This window comes from Anneissia japonica, unplaced genomic scaffold, assembly GCF_011630105.1.
Source record: "Anneissia japonica isolate Jap-2015-1 unplaced genomic scaffold, ASM1163010v1 scaffold1005_len2656397_cov198, whole genome shotgun sequence".
NCBI classification, from domain to species: Eukaryota; Metazoa; Echinodermata; class Crinoidea; order Comatulida; family Comatulidae; genus Anneissia; species Anneissia japonica.
The window spans coordinates 412,864-432,171 of record NW_022683792.1 but is presented as its reverse complement, the minus strand read 5'-3'; the positions used below and the strand labels follow the sequence as shown (position 1 = coordinate 432,171).

The following is a 19,308-nucleotide window of genomic DNA, read 5'->3' as shown; positions in this document are numbered from 1 at the left end:
ATTCCGACTAGCTTATTAATATTCATGAGGCACGATAATTAGACGATCGCTTTCCCAGACGCGTTTGTAATACATGATTTTCCCAGACGCGTTTCTGTCGTTGGGGATAATTTGTAGATCGCGCCTAATTCAAACTCCATATTTTTTTTGTCCAAGAATACTTGTAAAAGTCATACACTGGGTTTTTGCCTGAGGAAAGACTGGTACATAAAGTAGGGGGTGGGGTTATACCCAAGGAGCTACAGTAATGATATATTAAACCTTTGTTTCTCTCAACATAAGTGAATAAATGGGTTCAGAATATGCTGAAAGTATATAAAAACATCCTTGTCTTTGCCAGAGGAATGCCTGCATCTCCACAGCATAATAGGAGTTTGGTGCGTGGGCCAATTTGATGGAGAACCGTAGTTAAAAGTCCTTGCATTTATAATTACGTTACTAATCACTAAATTACAATATTTGGATTTGAATTTTGTGGTTTTATTTCTTACCAGCTGGTGAAGTTCAAGTTTTGTTTAGTGAGAAGATAGCAGAAAATATGTCAGAGGCCCTCAATGGTGAACCCATTACTGTTAATGTCATACTTGAGCTCTTGCGGGATCATGTGGCAGTGGTAAGTTGCAAAATATTTATTTCAAATCACCAGTAATAAGAAGATAATTGAATTGTATTACAAATTATTTGTTTATATATGAATATTTAACTATATATCATGTATATTTATGAATCTATATGAGGCTTGCCATCCAAAAACCAGCATACTTTTGCTAAATGTTCAATTGAGTAATTAGCATAAGAATGTGCCAGTATTGTATACTTTAGTACAGAGAAGCTGTGATACTTACAATAACTTTAGCAATAGTAAATCGATTGCAGTAAATGACCCATCATTTTAAAGCTTATACTGTGGGAAATATGAATATATTAAATAGTCAATTTTCATGTATTTTGTCACTGATGCTGTTTTCTGCATGGGCGGTTGTATTCAGTGGTGTATCTATGAGGGTGTGCAGGGAGGTGCATCCACTAAAAAAAACTTGCGTAGCTGTCTCTTATACACATCTAGATGTGTATAAGAGACAGATATAGTACCACAAATATCTCAGAATTTTTATTTTGACAATATTGTTGTCTTGGGTTGTATCTTGTACCTTGTATATTAATATATTTTTCCCAACTAATATTGTAATTATGGTTAATTAATGTTCTTTTTTATATTTTTCTTTTCTTTTTTGTAGGCTGAATGTGATTTGTTTGGTTACATGAGCATAGAAAAGGATCTGATTTTACTTATTACTCCAATTATCCAGAGTCCTACTGAGCTACAGGTAAAAAATTTGTACAAATTATGACATAATGCATGTTGCATGTGAAAACAACTGTTGAATGCCCATATATGGTCATGTTGTGATGTCCTCATGACCATATTTAGGGAAGGTGTTAATAGGTTATTTGTTCATGTTCAGTAGCTCTATGCACAACAAGTAAAGAATTGAAGAAGAGTAAAAGATTGTCTTCCTGTGTATTGACAAATTTACTTCCTTGTCAGATATTTTCTTTGGATGCTTCATGTAAAATTTGAATCAAAATCTATTTTCTCATAATAATACCCAAAATTGTTCATGCCATTGTGAACAGGAGTTACTTTAAGTGTAATATGCACTACATTGTATTGTTGTTATTATCATCATTATTGAAATTTATTATTATTAATAGATTGAAGCATGTAATACTGAAGCAGAGAAGATAGCAGCATTAATTAACACACAAAGTCCGACACTGGTTTCATATGTTCACCTATCACCTCTCCTTGCTGCAAGAACACGATTGTCGACACCAACGATCACTAATAGCGCATCACCATTGTACATTAATAGCCAAGTCTTTTCACTGTTCGTTGTCTTATATTTTGTGCATATAATATATCTGAAATTTATTTTCAGGTAACAGTTGATAGTACTTAGTCTTTTGTGTCATATTTGTACAGATAAATAAAAGAATTATATCTAGGACCGAATTCATATTAAGATTGTAAACTCGTTCTATATTCATGTATAGTTAAAATTATGAATTTTAGTCCTAACTATTTTTATTGAAAACTTTTTTCTTTGAACAAATTTTATTAAATGTTATTCTTATGTTACAAAATATTTTTGGATTTTGGGTCAATTCTGAGCAGAATCTGTGGCGATGACTGACAATCTCTGTGTTTATGTTGTTTGTATTTCTGCATTGTGCCGCATGTTCATGTTCATGGATACTTCTTTTTTTTTTTTGCGATTTTTGTGATTAAAAGGGAGAACAAATAGAGGACAGATATGCAGTTTATTTTATATCTGTAGGAAAGGTGACGGATACATGCTTTTGTGATGTATATCTAGTTCAGCTTCTAATGAATATGTATGAGACCATCAGACCTCTAAAAAAAACTTCTATTTTTAAAGAATATTTATTTATAAAAATGTACCAAAATAATGATAATGATATCATAAAATGATAGGTAACTTCATTGGATGATTTTTACATGATGCTAGTATATTTTTTTGTTTGTTTTTATGCAATATGGTAGTTTATATCTTAAACAATCATGTTTCTTTTGTTAAAGGGTTGTATGCCCTGTTTCAATACCATTGGAAAGGGTTAAAATCCATGACTTTGAAAACCTTAGTGCGCATACTTTTTGGGAACATACATGTACTGGGAATTAGGAACAGATACATGTTTTTTTTTGTATATTTTCAGGGTTTATCTAAAAGCATTGATATAGGGGCTGGGTATTGGTGCAAGAGGGTCGCTAGCTGTAATGTTTAAGGAGAGGATGTGCCCCAAGCCATTTTAGATATGGCATAAAAGTAAATGGGATGAGTTGTGAATGTGTGTAAAGGAGAAGCCTGAATGCTAATAGCACATCATATTTTTTCTATTTGTTATAACTAATATTTGGATGCGCATGCTGAGAAACAAAGATCTTTCAAACAAACTATTAATGATATGAAGGGGCTACACTTAGAGATTTAACATAAAATGACATCATAATGTTAGTCTTATAGTATCATTGGTAATACTAGACTAGCATGGCTGCAACAATACTTGATCAAAGTACAGTGGCGGATCAAGGAATTCAAAATACAGGGGGCCCAGGGAGGTATTTTGAGAGATCGACAGTCTAGACCACATCACCTGTAGTTTACCCCATAGTTAAGCTGCTGTGTGAAATTTTATGATTATGGCACTTCTAGATGGCCGGAAATGGCACTCTAAGTCTTTAATTTGAATATAATATTCTTCATTTTTTCTTTATTTTATATAATTTTCAAAAAATTTAGGGTGTCCATGGGGTGGGGGAGGTGGGGTGAAAGGCTGGTTGGGCCCTCCCTTAAATCTACCTATGAAGTAGAGATTCAGATTTGTGGTACATAAAACACTTTACTTAACTGAGTGTTAACTTTCTTGGTTGTGGATTAAAAATTATATATCAAAGCTACTATAATTCATTAGCTCAACCCGCCCTCGATGAACTAGCTTTACGTTATCTCACTATATTAATTGGATTAACACATTATCAAGGATAAGTACTGAGTGTTTGACACTGGTGTCCTTGGATTCAATTATAGGTAAACGGATTAGTTGCCTTTTTTATGAGGTTTTAATTGTTCTTTACCGCCGAAAGTGCGGTATTCTAACGTTAGTTTATGGAGGGCTGGTCGGCCTAATGTACTACTATTGAAGTACACTCTTCAGATTTAAAATGGTTTTATATTTGTTGAAATATAATTATACATAATTAACTATTTAAATTTATAGCTCCATTTTGGGATCATCATGTTAATGTATATTAATTCAAAATTTTGAACTGAAGAAACATCCAACGGCATTGTGTGCAGACATTATTACCGTATATGATTAATATTGACCAATAGGCCTACTCCTGTTTTTTATGTGGTAACCCTTCTACAGGTTTAGGCAAGTTTTTATTCAATGAAAATATTTCACAAAATACTTTTTATGAAGTCAAAGTGCTAATCATAAAAATTACTTTAATACCATTGATTATTACAAAATTAAAGAAATAAATATTGTAGATTTTTATTGTAGGCCAACGTTGGGGGCAGTATTTTAAAGAATTGAAAATTAAACAATGGCTGTAAGGTAAATTTTTATTATAATTTTACCAAATCCACTGTGGCGCTTTTTATAATATTAGGAGGCAAGTTCATGGATCATAAACACAAGAGATGATTACCTTCACACGATTATTGATGCTGCACACATACAAGTCTTGCCCTGTCAATTCACACTCCGTACAATAGTAGTTAAAGTCCTCCCACGGGCACGAAGACTCTCCAGAAGTGCGTCACTGTGATTTGGCAGAATTAGAAGTATTGAATTGCCATCTTTTTATTTTGTTGACTGTGCATATTTGGAATATACTTTATTCAAGTATTAGGCCTATGATTAAATCTATTATTACCAATGAAAATGTCTTGGTTTATATTTATTGTATTTTTACTTTTTGTTTTATTAATTAGGCCTACTATGAATCCCGAAATGCTTTCATCATTAAGATTAAGGAAACTAGTAGAAAAGTTTGTAAAGTAGATGAAATGATTTTGTGTGTATTATACATTTGACATATTGTATAAAATAGATTTTACGATGTTTATAAAAAAAAAATTGATGAAATAAAATTTATGTAAGATAGACGTGTGTGTAAAATATGTATAGGGCCTAGTTTTTTTAGGTTTCAGTATTATTCCATATTTTGTTCACTTGTTTTATTTTTTTATTATTCACACAATATTTAACGAGGCTGCTCCATCTAGTATAGCTCATCATCAATGCTATGTTTTAAAATTGTGAGGCTTCAAAAGTTCCATTTGTGTGAAAGCAAATTGTCAATAAAATATATTATAACATACTGCAATTTTCTCCTAATTATTGTATCTGTGTTATGTCAAACTACAATATACAATATAATTTTATTGTCCTAAAAATCAGAAATTTGTTTCCACTGGCAAATTTTACAAAGTATGAAGAACACAGAAAATAAATAAATAATAAAGAATTTAAACAAGATTAGTAGGTAAATATATAAACACAATATGTTATCTATACATGATATGAACAGAACATACTGATACACATTTCTTCAATTCAAGAATAATTCAAGTGAATAATCTGTTTCTGCAAATGAGCGAGTTAATTTTAAAATTATTATTGTCTATTCATTTATTTATCCATATTCGTACAATAACAGCCTGAAGAGCTGAATTGGAAATTTACAATTAAATCACATTAAAAAAAAATCGGTAAACAATTTAAAGCTATCAAGAAATAAAAGATATGGAAAACATAAAAAATAACAGCATTCATGATAATCAATTAAATTAATTCAATAATAATAAACATAAGAAAACAGAACAATTTACATATCAGACACATAAAAAACATTAAAAAAAAAAAAAGAATAAACAGTATAAAATATAGAAGACATAAAAAGAGCAAAATTATTGAATAATAATGAATAAAACATTACAATTTCCAATTCAGTCACAACAGTTACAGGGTTTAAAAACAACTATCAAGAAGACACAGTAAAGAAAACATTAAAAATGCGATAAAAAGGGGGAAAAATTCACAATTTTCAGAGGACGATACGTCTTTAATTGAAATGTATTAGAATAAATGTTCAATACTACGGTAAGCAAGTCCAATGACTCATTTGAAGACTGCCAGTCGCTATTCTGTTTGCTACGCCACGGCAAAGGAAAAATGCTCGGAATGCCTGTTGTGAAATAGCCAATCAAATACAAAGAATTAAGTATAGTCCACTGTGGTTGGTTAACATTGTGTTTCGGACTAACTAACGCCCCCTCTCTGTGAGAATGTTCATCCTTACTTCCGGTATACAGTTAAAGAAACACAGGTAGCCTAGGCCTGTGCTTTGTCGAAGTAAATAACTGAATTACTGTATAATTGATTTAAAAGACTATTAATATATTGAAATATAAATTGAAGGAAACTAGGCTTTTTACTACTTCTGTCGTGAAAGGTAAGTTTCTTATCGGACTGAGAAATCAATTGAAGTTCTCAGTGGAAGATGGAGGTGAGAGAGAAGGTTAGCCTCTCTGGCTTCCCAAGCAAGCCCTAGGATGGGAGCAAGAGTGGCCATTTAAAGCAGAATTGGATATTTTTGGTTGGTGGTAGTATTAGGCCTAGGCTTAGGTATGTTCTTAGGCCTACTGGTGTTGTATCACTTCCCCTGGTTGAACTTGTATCTATTCATGTACGTTATGTTAACATTGTTATCATTTTGTTTTATTTATCCTAGCCAGGACTAGCCATAGGCATAGGGAGTGAATTAATTAGTAGAACATGAGTAAAAATAAAAAGCCTGGCCCTAGCCTAGGCCTACAGAGCCTAGCTAGGTTAGGCCTTCATGCTAGCTAGGCTAGGCTTAGGCTCTAGATATTAGGCCTAGTTACCCTAAGCATGGTAGTAGGGCAGAGTAGAGTAGGGTAAGGTAAAGTACATAGTTGCCAATACACGGATTTAACGGTTACTCATGGATCAAGATTTTTAAACTTATAAATAGTGATTTGCGAACGGCATATACAGTAATATCCAATAAAGAAAACATTTGCCATTCATCTGTAGGGTTTGTAGTGTAGCAAAAAGTAAGCCTAGGTAGGCTATATTAATTATTATAGTGCAAGCCCGGTACACTCAACGTTGGAATGGTGAACAAACGACGCCCTTTACGCCCGCTGCCGTCGGTGGTCTTTTATTACCCAGTAAATGCACTGCGCATGGTTTGTTTGTTTATCTATTTTCCACATGAAAGTATTTTCTGTACATCACGATTCATGAATGAAATGAGTCAGTAAAAAATGTGTTAATTTTACACCAAGCAACTGTCGGGTACTCATCCTAAGTTTACAGTACTGTACTTTTGTCAAATTTAAATGAGTATAGCTTTTCATTATTTTTTGCATAATCTTGCTGACAGACAGACAAACAGTTACGTAACCTCAGTGTATTTAAAAATACAGTATAATAGATTACTCTGTTTACATAGACGATGGCATAACCCAATCAGACCTATGTCATTTCGGACGTCACAATAATAAAGAAACATTGCAAAAGATGGCTTCTTTGTTTACCAAGATAGGTGCTGACTACTGCTAGGTTTTTTCTAGTTACCACAAATGATTTTAAATTTAATTTAATGACGTAAATAATGAATCCGTTTAATTATGAAAATTGCAAGAACTATGTCCAACAGAGGGTCAAGAGATGCTTATAATCGGTAATTTAAAGAAACTGACGCACATTTGGGAAGTAATTAATTACAAAGAGATCAAACATTTTCCTGTGTGTATCCTGAAAATTTATATACTTTTGAAGTTGTGAAAAGTTGTTAAACAAAACCTTACTTTAGCTGACTGACAAGTACAATATTGATATTATTATTATTGCTACAGTGTACTCTACTGCCAGTTAGAAACTAATAAGGTAAACATTAATAAACTAACAGTACATTACCAGAGATAATTTTACTATATGTGGTTTATTTCAAGTCCTCCTGAATAATACTGTTGCTGTGATAGGTCATCTCAATTAATTTTACAGTACAGTAGTTAGCGTTTGTTACTAGTAATTAATATTTAACAGCTTATTTTATTTTAAATTATGTTTTTTTTAATTATCAAGAATGTTTGTTGTTGATCAAATTTAAAGTTCATTATTAATAGGGATACTGTACAGTAATAGTAGTGTATATTAACATTTCAACATTGTACTGTATACAGTATCTACTTTAATATTAATAATATTAGTATGAAGTATCTGCACCACTCAGTCTCTTGAACGGTAATATGTCTGTGAAATCATACAGAAAATTAACATATCATAGGCCTGGCTATCTATGATTGAGCTGTGGTTTATTCCTAACTAGGTTATCATCAATGACGTATGGTTTGTATGTTGAGGCATGACCCGACCTGACTCAATGTGTACAGTACACTTTACGTGTACAAACATACTGTACATGTCTGCTGGCACTATCTACAGTATAAAAGAGTAGGAGTTTGTCTCCCAGTGTACAGTATTGCCAATCACCACCAGAAAGACCCCACTGGAAATATTATTGTATGTAATAATACTGTATGTTGTGTGTAATTTTGCTTAATCTAGGAATTATTTCCATGTTTAATTTCTATTGCCTAAATGATGCAAGAATTCATAAGGTAAACATAATCTAGCATTACAATTACCAGAAATTATTTTCTATATTTTAAGTCCTTGTGAAGACTGAGCTATCTAGGCCCACTGTATTGTTGCTGTGAAAGGTCATCTCAATTAATTTTTGTTAGCCTTTGTTTCTGGTTATCGACAGTTTATTTTATTTTTATTCTTTTTTGTACATTATGGCCCATGTGGATGTTAAAGCCCCATTCCCGGCAAAATTTCAGTTTTAAGAAAATCTGATTTTTGTACAGTATATGTTATAAAGATTTATCAATATACTGTAGTAATACGAAATTGCTAATTTAACTAAATTTAGACATTCCTAAACATGAAAAAAATGTAAAATAAGACTGAAATTTGATTTTTTTGTGTTCCACACAAAAAATAAATGTGGATAAATTTTTCATGTTTGATTTTGCGATAGGTCTGCTAAGAAATATAGTAGGTGCCGAAATAAGACATGATATTTTCCGTTGCTAGTATTAACACTTGTGAAATGTAATATTTCATAGGAATTATTTCAAATTTGTTAAAAAACTGATTCTGACGGAGATTTTGACACTTAAACAAACGTATCTCGGGCCTACTCAATTGACTGCAGTGTGCGAGATGCGAAGTACAAAAACTAATCTAAGAAGAGGGCACACTTTATTGACTGTATAAAGCATACATAATAAAAGCAAGAGCATTCCAGTGGATGCGATCTACAACCTCTGAATTTTACCTAGTAACAAAGAATTCGTCGAGAAAATGGTAATCTCCTATGAGAAATAGTCTGTATTTCTCATTTTTCTTATTCTTTTGTATAAAAATAAAATTTATGCCAATATTTTTTCTATTATTTGTAATAATTAAGAGTAATGCATATACATTTTTTTCTAAAAAAATTCTTTTTTAGTGAAATTTTGCCGGGAATGGGGCTTTCAACAACACAGTACTGTACACTTTTTGGAAAAACGTAGGGGATTGTCTCCCGGTGTATTTTGCCCAATCACCACCAGAAAGACCACACTGGAAATAAGTTTTCTTCAGTGTTTACACCGAGTAAGTCGAATCCAATTCAAATGTAAAGTTCATTAGTAGGATAGCCTGTATTAATAGATATATACTGTGCATTGACACTGCAACATATTTTTATGATACTTACCCTGTAGTAGTATTGTAATATTATTATGTGTAAAGTGTCAGCACTCAATCTCTAATATTTCCATGAAATCCATGACCCAAGTACAGTAATCATAAGTGCTGGTAATATCTATATTGGAACTGTACATGTACAGTTTATGTCTAATCTATATCTGCAGGCCTGTAGCCAGGGGGGATTTTTATGGCTCCTTCAGATTTCCCAAAAAAGTTCTTCAACCCAACTAATGCACTGCAGACCACCTAGACTAGACGTTGTCAAGCATACTATATCTGTTTTTATTGCATTATTTAGACCCATAGAGCACAAAAATCCTCTGGCTTTGGGGGTTTTGCCAACCCCACCAGGGCTTCGACCCTGGACCCTACGCCCAGAGAGCATCCCCCTCCCCCTCCCTTTGAAGAACCTGGCTGCAGGCCTGATCTGTGTATTTTTCCCTATTGCCTAAATGGTGCATACAGTATAGTACAGATTAGTATTTTCTTAGTGTTACTTTAGTATATTTCAAAATTAAACTACTTTCATTGTGGATATAATTAACTTTTGATATTATTGATATATTATAATTAATTATAATTATTAATATTAATTATTAAAATATTATAATATATTATATATTGATATATTGAAATTAAAATGTGACAACAAATTTTGGTTGTTATTAGTTTCAGTTTTCTCATGCAGTCTTAATTTATGGGGAAAGCAATTTGCAGCCAGGACAAATGTAGTACTGTATGGATTTTTACGTTGGAAAATTAGAAACAATTTCATGAAATTTGTCTTCAGCTATCTTATTATTTATTTTGATAGTAACAATCAATACCGTAATACAATACTGTATGTTTATGGCTCTTCAAGTGATGAATACATTAACATGGTAACCCAGGAAGAATGACTGTTTTAACCCTGATCCAATATTGCTTGAAAGACAATTGAGTATTGTTTTTTAAAGCTACAGTATTTGCCTTTCAACTCATGCTATTTTATTTGTCAGTCTTGCGTTAATGGTGTCTTTAGTGGTAACTTACAGGAAATCTTAGGGTAAACTAAAAATAAAATTTGAAGCCATAGGCTTCCTATAATAGGATTTTTACCTCTACCTGTACTCTAGTCTGATTTTGGTAATATGTTAATGCATATTATTACAGTTACTGTTTTACTTAAATGACACATTTTCTTAGTACTGTATTTACTTATTGTTTTATGAACAATAGCCAGTACAGTAGTAGTGTACATCATGTGAATGTTATAGAGTACAGCACTGTAGTTAAAATAATTTCATCTAGTTTGTAAATTGGAATTATAATGGGATAGAGCAGACTCCTCAAGTACTACAGAACTTCCGTAGTTGCTATGGAAATTTTGCCTAATTACGGATGTACGGAAAGAGACAAAAATACTACAGAAATATCGTATTGTTACTGTTTTTCTAAAATAAAAATTTTTTTAATGGGTATTTCCTTATTGTATGAACTATAGGTAGTGTTGTATGTCATGTGAATGTGATAGTGGAGTACTGTATTTTGAAAGCATTTCATCTGGTTTTTAAGTTGGAATTTCAATGGAATTGAGTTGCATGGTTGTAAACCTCTACACTGTAGTGTACATAACTCTACAAAGTTATAATTTGAAGAGTAAACAAATGTTAAAAAATGAATAAAATTAAAATGTTTGAATGGCTTATACTGCATCTTTCAATTGGAAACTACTGTAGAACTCAAACCACAAATAAATACTACTGTATACTCTGTACTGTATTCCTATACTTGACAGTTCTGTGGACATTATTATTGTATGTTATGACAATTATTGTAATGTTAGCCATCTTCCTTTGATTAGCGTCAAATAGACACTGCTATCTTACTGGTGATTAAGTCACCAAACGAAGCAGGTGTGGCTTCGAAAACAGTGGAGGATCTAGGAATACAAAATAGAGGGGGAGGGACTTTCACAGACAGAGGGTCTACTGTAGACCATTTCAGCCCAACCATGGTTGGGGCTGAGGTAAGAAAATTTATGATTATGGCACCCCTAGATGGCTAGAAATGGCACTCTCAGACCTAAATTTAGTTATTAATTTCCTTTTTCCTCAATTTTTTTCAATAATTTAGAAAAATTTAGGGGCCCTGGCAGGTTCCCCCCCCCCCCCCCCTTTGAATCTGCCACTGGAGAAGGTAGTAGTTTAAAATTAATGTGTGTCTGTACTGTTGTATAGGATATAAATAACAATACATATTGAAAAAAATAAATTTATATATTTCAAATTTTGCATCAAATAACAGAATCATTACATCACCTGTCATTTAATTGTGTACAGTATATTTTGATTGAGCCCTGAGGGTCTAATGTCATGGCTAATCCAGTGAGCATAGCTTTATGAGACGAACTTACAGTAGGTCATATCTCACGATGCGTTTAAGCCCTGATGCTATCTCTCCAAATATGCTACCGGGCCCCCTTAGGAATATCGGTGCTTGCTAGATTAACCTTGAAATTATTCAAATTAACTGTGATAATCTAGTTTTGGCTTTTGAAGATTAGATTTGATTCCTTGTACAGAGCATCGGGTGTCCTCTCCTTCTCATCAACATGCTTGATGAATTGCGCATCATCAATAATCGAATGCTCGTCTACGACCGTTATCATTATAATTCAGTTAATTTATTTTTTTGCAATCTTTGCATGCATGTGAATGTTTATCACTTAAAGTAGGGTAGGGGTAGTTCAGAAAATGATTCTTAAAGCTAGTCTCTGGAGGAAAAAAATGTTTTGATTTATTGTACAACTGATTTTCTTTTTCATTTCATTTCGTTTATTCGCCTCAACAGATTACAAAAAGAACACACCAAAACGACAGACAAAAAGGAGGCTGGCTTCAAAAAAGAAAGTCAAATCTCTGTCGAGTGGGTCGCCAAATTTACAGACACAATAAAAAGGTTTAAAAAAACAGTGTTTGTTTCCAAGCTTTTTGTCAAACATCCTTTATGTGTCTTCAATCAGTTGGATACAACATATCAAAAAATTGTTTTCCTGCGGAGCCTGACTTTAATATTCTAAAGATAATGATGTGGAACACTAGGCCTAACTTATTATAAGCTGTGCCTCAGTAAAAGACATTTTCTTTACCCAGCTAATATCCTTTTTTTTTTCAATCTCAGAATTCACTTTATTGCCATCTGACAAGATATAAAAATCTACACCAAATTGAAGTAAATAAAAAAACGCAGATAAAAAGCTCAACAATTATATAAAAAAGTTAAAACACTAAAAATCACCAAAAGACAAATAAAAGAAAGTTACAAAATGCTTTGGTTATTGTTGTCACTGAATGGCGCACCTAAAATTACCAGTGTTTAAAAATATCATGATTACCGTAATAATAAATTTTTTAGATCTTTCTGTTTTGACTTCAGGAAGTGGTAACTGATTTATTTTCCTGAGATTATAATTAATAGCCCGTTCTGTTGGCAAGAGATCATACAGTCTGTGGGTTGGATGTTTAATTTTTTCAAAGTATTGTTTTCATAATCGTGTGAGGGGTTCAGTGAGGTCGGGGAGATCAGAGACTGCTAGGGCCCAATTGTAACTAACCCAGGAGAGGATAATGCGAAGCGCTTTTCGTTTTATTTGTTTTAGGGCTATGGATTGTACTGTACACCGGATATACAAGTACCCCACTTAACAGGAATGGCGTACTCCATGACAGGGCGAATAATACTAACATAAAATTGGACCAGTTCTCTATTACTGAAAGTACCCTATTCTTGAAAGCAGATGGATAATTAATTCTTTTATTGCTTTTTTCAGGTATCTTGAATTTAAAGGGATAGTGTACCATACTTCCAACCAAAATGAAGTCTCTCTGGCTGAGGCTAGCAATTTTATGCATCGTTATTTTATCAGTATTTCTAGATGTTACACAAGGTAAATTAAAAATTCAATTCTAGAAACCAATGAATTCATCATGTTTCTTCTATAACATATCGCCAGTTCATTTCTTTTTGTGCCTTTTCTAGGAATTAAATGTACTGCAGCTAAATCATGCGGTGATTGTATGGTACAAAGTGCAGAGTGTGCGTGGTGCAAGTCTACCGTGAGTACAAAAACATGGCGTCAAAAATGTACACCATATATTATTAAACAAACAGAAAATCTTGGAATTACAATGGAGTTGTGAAAGACTATACTTTTGTGTTTATAAAATAAACATTTATTGTTCATGTGGTGCCTTACTTTAGATAACTGAAGTGTGTAAAAGTTAAACATGTAGTAATAAGTATATATTGCATTCTTTCCATTAAACTTTATATATTAGAAAGTTCATAGCTATAGAAATTGTATAGTTCACATGTAAAGAAAAAAAAAAACCATAAAGAATTTACTAAATGTAACAAAACTTGAGTTGTATCAGCAACAATAATATTGAATGTTTATTTTGGAAATAATCAGAAGTTTTTATAAAGATGTACTATATAAAGATGATTCTCATAGTCATGTAACCTTTAATGATTAAATTTAAAGTCACCCTGGCTTTCGAATATATTCATTTTTATTGTTACTCTTGTTCATATAGACCATCTCCTCAAACAAATGTGATGTTCCAGAATCATTGATTGCCAAAGGCTGCCCAAAAGAAGATATAGTGCAACCAAAATCTGGACTAACTATAATCAAGGTAAATAATTAATTTTGCAGGCAAAGGATTGACTACAGCTAAAATGACTTTTAACCCAAGATGGTTCATGCTTGACTACCCTAATAAACACAAGTCGTATACAGTAGAAAAGCGTGTGTATTTTACTACAGTAGACTGTTTCTAAGGTCTGATGCCTGATATTGTAATGTAGAGAGAAATAATTGGCTTGCAATCTAAGAAATATAAACAAACCAAGGTATTGAATTCTTTCAAATATTTAAAATGATTAACAACAGTATTAAATTGAAGATACCTAATCTACTGTACATCTGTTTATGCTTTGAAGGATGTTGAATTGAGTAATGCAGGTGATGCTGCCGTTGGTGAGGCTGTGCAGGTGAAACCACAACAAATAGAGCTTGAGTTGCGACCAGGTAAACTTCATGACACGTTAATGTGACTCTTCTTCGGATATCATAATTATTTTTCAGCTGAAAAAAAATTTCAAAAAAAATAATATAGTGTTGCCTAACCAATCCAAAATCCTGAAAATATAGGGTCAGCTTTGGCATAGATATACATATACGGCCTAAAATAGCAAATTGCGGTCGAAAAACAGGGGGTTGTCTTATACGCAAGACATACAACTATTATATTTTTGAAATCATGTTCGTCTTATGTGCGGATCGTCCGTAACATGTGAATTTACTACTGCCGTGAACATACTAAATGTTAGTATGAATGAACGTAATTTGAATTACTTGGAAATAAGATATTGATTAACATACAAAAAACGTACAGAACCCTTCTGAAACTCGGGGGTCATCTTATACGCGAGTATATACGGTATAATAATAATGGTTGACTTATTAAGCGCATATTTATTGAGACCTCTATTCGCTTAAGATAAACATGAAAAAACGTACCAAGAAATTAATACTTAAACAAAATAATCCTATTCCTTAACCTAAGCATGGTTTGGCTGTTGGTTTCGAGGAGTTCATCAGCCCTTTGTTCAGCTACTTTTTTATTGCTGCTGGGTGACCGTTCGCCCTCCCACCCAAACGCTGTAGATGGGGCTGCCAGTTAGTTGCTGGTGATTCGATTAGATGCATTTTAATGTCAGACACAGGTATATTTATTTTCTTTACCAATTAAGAGCCCATCACTTGGCTGATGTGTTTTGGCTGAGGAAATGGTAACCACTCGGTTGATACAGTACCAATATGTCCCCTACCTCGCCTACATGTGAGGGTGGTTTAAAGCATTCGACTCCAAATATAAAATCTGACGTTGGCCGGATATGAACCAGTGCAGAAAAATAACCTGAGCTCCTAATTTGGCCTAATGAATTGAGGATTTGTGGTAGTAATATTGTTGATACTAGAGTAATGATGTTGAATATGATAAAGTTGGTGAAAGTGATAATTATTAGGTATCCTTTCTTAATTGTTTAGGTGACACATACCAGGTAGAGGTTAACATTCGGCAGGCTGAGGACTATCCATTGGATTTGTACTACGTGATGGATGTGTCTAGTTCAATGATTGATGATCTTGCAACTGTTGGAAAACTGGGTAACGATTTAGGTAGGTTATCATCATCATCATCTTTTAAAGTCTGTTTTCCCCACATGTGAGGGTTAGACTGTAGAGAGGCTGTAGGTTTTAGCTGCAAGGTGAGACCTGGTGGTGCGATATACGGCAACTTCTGGATTGAACCTTAACCTGAAGAGGTCTTCTACCCTCACAACGTCGTGCCATGACTTAAGTGGGAAACCTCGTGGACGAGGTCCGTCAACATAAAATTCTGTGATACGCCTTAGCCATGTGTCAACCTCACTACGCTGAAGATGGCCGTACCAGCGAAGGCGACTGTGGCATAGCACATCTGCAATTGCGTGAATATTTGAACGACTGAGAAGAGTGTTTGTTAGATTTCTGTTGGAGATTCGGTTAATATTATATATTTTAGCACAATTGTCAAAGATATAAGTTAAAGTAATATATTGTTTTGTCTTGTAGTCTCTATAAAATGAAATTATTTTTGTCTTCACCTTTTTTTAGCTAGTACAATGGCAAACATCACTCGCGATTTTCGTCTTGGCTTTGGCGCTTTTGTAGACAAGGTTGTCATGCCCTATGTGGATTTGACAAAGTAAGTAGTAGACTAGTTATTCATTTGGTTCAATATAATTGGCTAGTATCCACTTACCAATTGTCTGATGGTTTCATCCCTCTACAGAAGTTTTTGACAATAACTTTTGCCATCATGTTTGAGGACAAAACATTTAACAGGGCAGCTAATGGTTAGCAGGATCTGGATCCTGCTAAACGTTAGCTGCCCTGTGAGAACATAGGCTAAGGCTTATAGTCATAATAACTAGTCATGATTTGTATATTGTATGCAAGCAAAGTTTCTTTGTTATTTATTCTTCTGCTTTAGAATGCTCAACATATTTCAGTTAGGATGATAGTAAATGTACTTTTCTTTTTTGACAGACTTAATAATCCATGTGAAGGAACTACTCTGTTAGACAAGAAGTGTCAGCCGCCATTCTCCTTCCAGAACGCCCTCTCACTAACAAATCAAACTAACCTCTTCCAAGTGAGTGCTTTGCATGTGTTTCTATATATTTGACGCAGGTCAGTAAGAAACAAACTTGGAAGAAAGTGGTATTTTTAATTATTTTCTTTTTGTTTGTAAAGTAATTTTTTTTTGTGAAACAAATATTAAATAGCCATGCTATTTATTTTAAAAAAATAGGAAGCTGTAAGTGACCTTCAACCTTCTGGTAGTTTGGATTACCCTGAGGGCGGTCTTGATGCCCTCATGCAAGCTGCCTCATGTCAGGTAAGATTATTATATTAAAAATAACAAATAGCAATGTAACAATTAATTATTTGGATTTGCACTAAAAATGCTGTAGTGACAGTGTAGCGAATGAAACCAGGCTTTAGATAACCTATCAAGGGTTTTATTGGCTGTAGAATAAGTTTTCTCGGAAAAAGCTAGATTTGCACTGGACACGATAACAACACGACAATGATATTCTTCAACACTGTGTGCATCTGTATTGTCAATCAAAATTCACTCATTGTGATCTAGTAAACTTTTGAACTTATTTTCAGACAATTTATCTATTTCTATACCACTAAATTTTGAACATAATTATTCTTGTTTACTTTTTTCTATTTGATACTTAAACTTTTCAAGATGCGTAATGTTTGTTTTCGTTATTGTTTACGTGATGCAATAAAGAGAAATGAAACCTATTTCAATAATTTTCATAGGATATAATTGGATGGCGTGAGAGGGCTCGGCATCTGTTATTTTACACTACAAATTCAGCATTTCATATTGCTGGAGATGGCAAGGTATATTTTTATTATATTTATTATATCCATTCACATATGTATGTAACACTACATCAAGTCTTGTCAATAAGAAAATTAAACACAGTTTATGTATCTGCCTCAAAATGTAAGTGCCTCATGACAGTACGTCATGAGGTACTGTAGCCTATATTTGTGATATATAATTTTTGTGATATATAATTTTTGTGATATATAATTTTTGTGATATATAATTTTGTTTGTCTTTGTCAGCTTGGTGGGATTGTCAAAGCCAATGACGGAAAATGTCACACAAATCCCGTAACTGGGTATTACACTATGCAAGATCAACTGGTGAGTTCTTATAAAGTACCTCAATAAAACAATATCTTTCATCATTACTTTCAAGGTGTATTGTCCCATGCAAAGTACAAAAAAAAAACCAAAAAAAGAAACCAAAAATACATTATTTCGTGAATACTTACCTGGATAAACCGACTAATTGCCGTTGTTCCCAAAACGGAACACCCCTTCGAAATAAAATGGAACAGTCCGACCTAGGGCGCCACGTACGAACCGTCTCCCTAATAATTGTCCTCATTCCCCAGAGATTGAAAAGATCACGGAGAGGGTAGGAAGGGAGGGAAGGTTATCCAGGTATCTCACTCATAGGCTACCAACATCACAATTGATTTGTGTATTTTGAAGTAATATATGAAATATTTACTTGAACATAGAAATTGGTCTATTTAATAAATGTTTACCCATAATTTTCACAGTGAAAAATGTTAGAAACACTTTTAGTGTTTTTATTATTTTTATTATCATTATCCATTATAAAAATCATGGTACACATTTTTTAAATTCAATAATTTCTGTACTCAAGTTAATAATTTTTATGTTACTGCAAAATGAGCAAGTTAATTTCAAACTTGGTTTTTTTGATGTTTTGTCATTTACGGAGACAATATATTTTTAAGTTAACTGTTTGATTTTCTTCTATTTCTAAAAATTTATTACATCTTGTTTTCCTCAAAATGTAATAGTTTTAATCATATTTTCTTTTTCAGGACTACCCCAGTGTGAGTCAGCTTAGTCAGGTTCTAGAGGCCAACAGTATCTTACCAGTATTTGCAGTCACTTCTGATGTTATAGCTCAGTATGAGGTGGGTACTCCAAACAATAGGATCTTTCGATATTCGATGGTAGGGCATAGAACGTAATGTCATCTGCGCATGCAAGAACGTTGAGTTCTCGTGTGGATTGTAGGACACACTTTAGGTGAATCTACGTTGTGCAAGGAGCGTAGGACGGTCACGCATGAGTGAATTCGTTCTAGTGTTGAGTTGTCATGCAAATCAAAAGTTTCCTATTGCCTTCTAATTAGAGCTTTGACTTGGTGGTTATTCAATTCTTGAATACATTATTCTCTACTAACTACTGATTTTTTTTTTTTGGTTAGTGTATTCCGCACTCAGTGTAAACAGAACACAGTAGTATTCTGTTTTGTAAAGGAACCCAGTTATTTCTGTTAATTTGAAACAATTTGATTTGTATTTCCTCTAGAAACTGCCTGCCTTTTTTCATGAAGCCGAAGTCACAGAAATCTCTGAAGACTCGTCAAATGTTGTGGATGTCATAAAAGCTATTTATGATGTAAGTTGGGTTTTTGTTTGAATTAATAAAAATGGCTTTTACTATATCATCCTTAGACTTCCGTACTGCACTATTACTAGTCTTATATATTGCATGCAGATTTATATGTTGATAAATATATCAAGGTCATATATAATTTGAATAACTGTTGGCCTCCATTATATATCCTAAGATGAGTGATGTGTACATTAAATTAGAAATTAGAAATTAAATTTTTAATTTCTTCTTGGGGTGGTTTGCAGTTAACACATTGAACCCCTGGTCCCCATCTCCTCTACCTTTCTTAA

At 33.1% G+C, this 19,308-nt stretch overlaps 2 protein-coding genes across 3 annotated transcripts in view; both read left to right on the top strand.

Moving 5' to 3' along the window:
• The window catches only part of LOC117101478 (reversion-inducing cysteine-rich protein with Kazal motifs-like), a 46,443-nt gene extending 42,857 nt beyond the window's left edge, over positions 1–3,586 (top strand). The window contains exons 23-24 of the mRNA XM_033241451.1: positions 1,239–1,328; positions 1,717–3,586. Of these exons, the coding sequence (XP_033097342.1) occupies positions 1,239–1,328; positions 1,717–1,947 (321 nt within the window). The 3' untranslated portion in view covers positions 1,948–3,586. The remainder of the gene's footprint in view (positions 1–1,238; positions 1,329–1,716) is intronic.
• A 2,309-nt stretch (positions 3,587–5,895) lies between these two features.
• LOC117101461 (integrin beta-1-like) overlaps positions 5,896–19,308 on the top strand; it is a 33,649-nt gene continuing 20,236 nt past the window's right edge. Inside the window, exons 1-14 of one of the 2 annotated variants that reach the window (XM_033241442.1) lie at positions 5,903–6,052; positions 9,149–9,294; positions 13,202–13,318; positions 13,411–13,487; positions 13,968–14,069; positions 14,377–14,464; positions 15,488–15,619; positions 16,097–16,187; positions 16,532–16,637; positions 16,797–16,883; positions 17,324–17,407; positions 17,639–17,719; positions 18,436–18,531; positions 18,932–19,021. In XM_033241442.1, the coding sequence (XP_033097333.1) occupies positions 13,246–13,318; positions 13,411–13,487; positions 13,968–14,069; positions 14,377–14,464; positions 15,488–15,619; positions 16,097–16,187; positions 16,532–16,637; positions 16,797–16,883; positions 17,324–17,407; positions 17,639–17,719; positions 18,436–18,531; positions 18,932–19,021 (1,107 nt within the window). In that variant the 5' untranslated portion in view covers positions 5,903–6,052; positions 9,149–9,294; positions 13,202–13,245. Of the gene's footprint in view, positions 6,053–9,148; positions 9,295–13,201; positions 13,319–13,410; positions 13,488–13,967; positions 14,070–14,376; positions 14,465–15,487; positions 15,620–16,096; positions 16,188–16,531; positions 16,638–16,796; positions 16,884–17,323; positions 17,408–17,638; positions 17,720–18,435; positions 18,532–18,931; positions 19,022–19,308 lie in introns of both variants that reach the window. The other variant, XM_033241439.1, reaches the window with a different exon arrangement.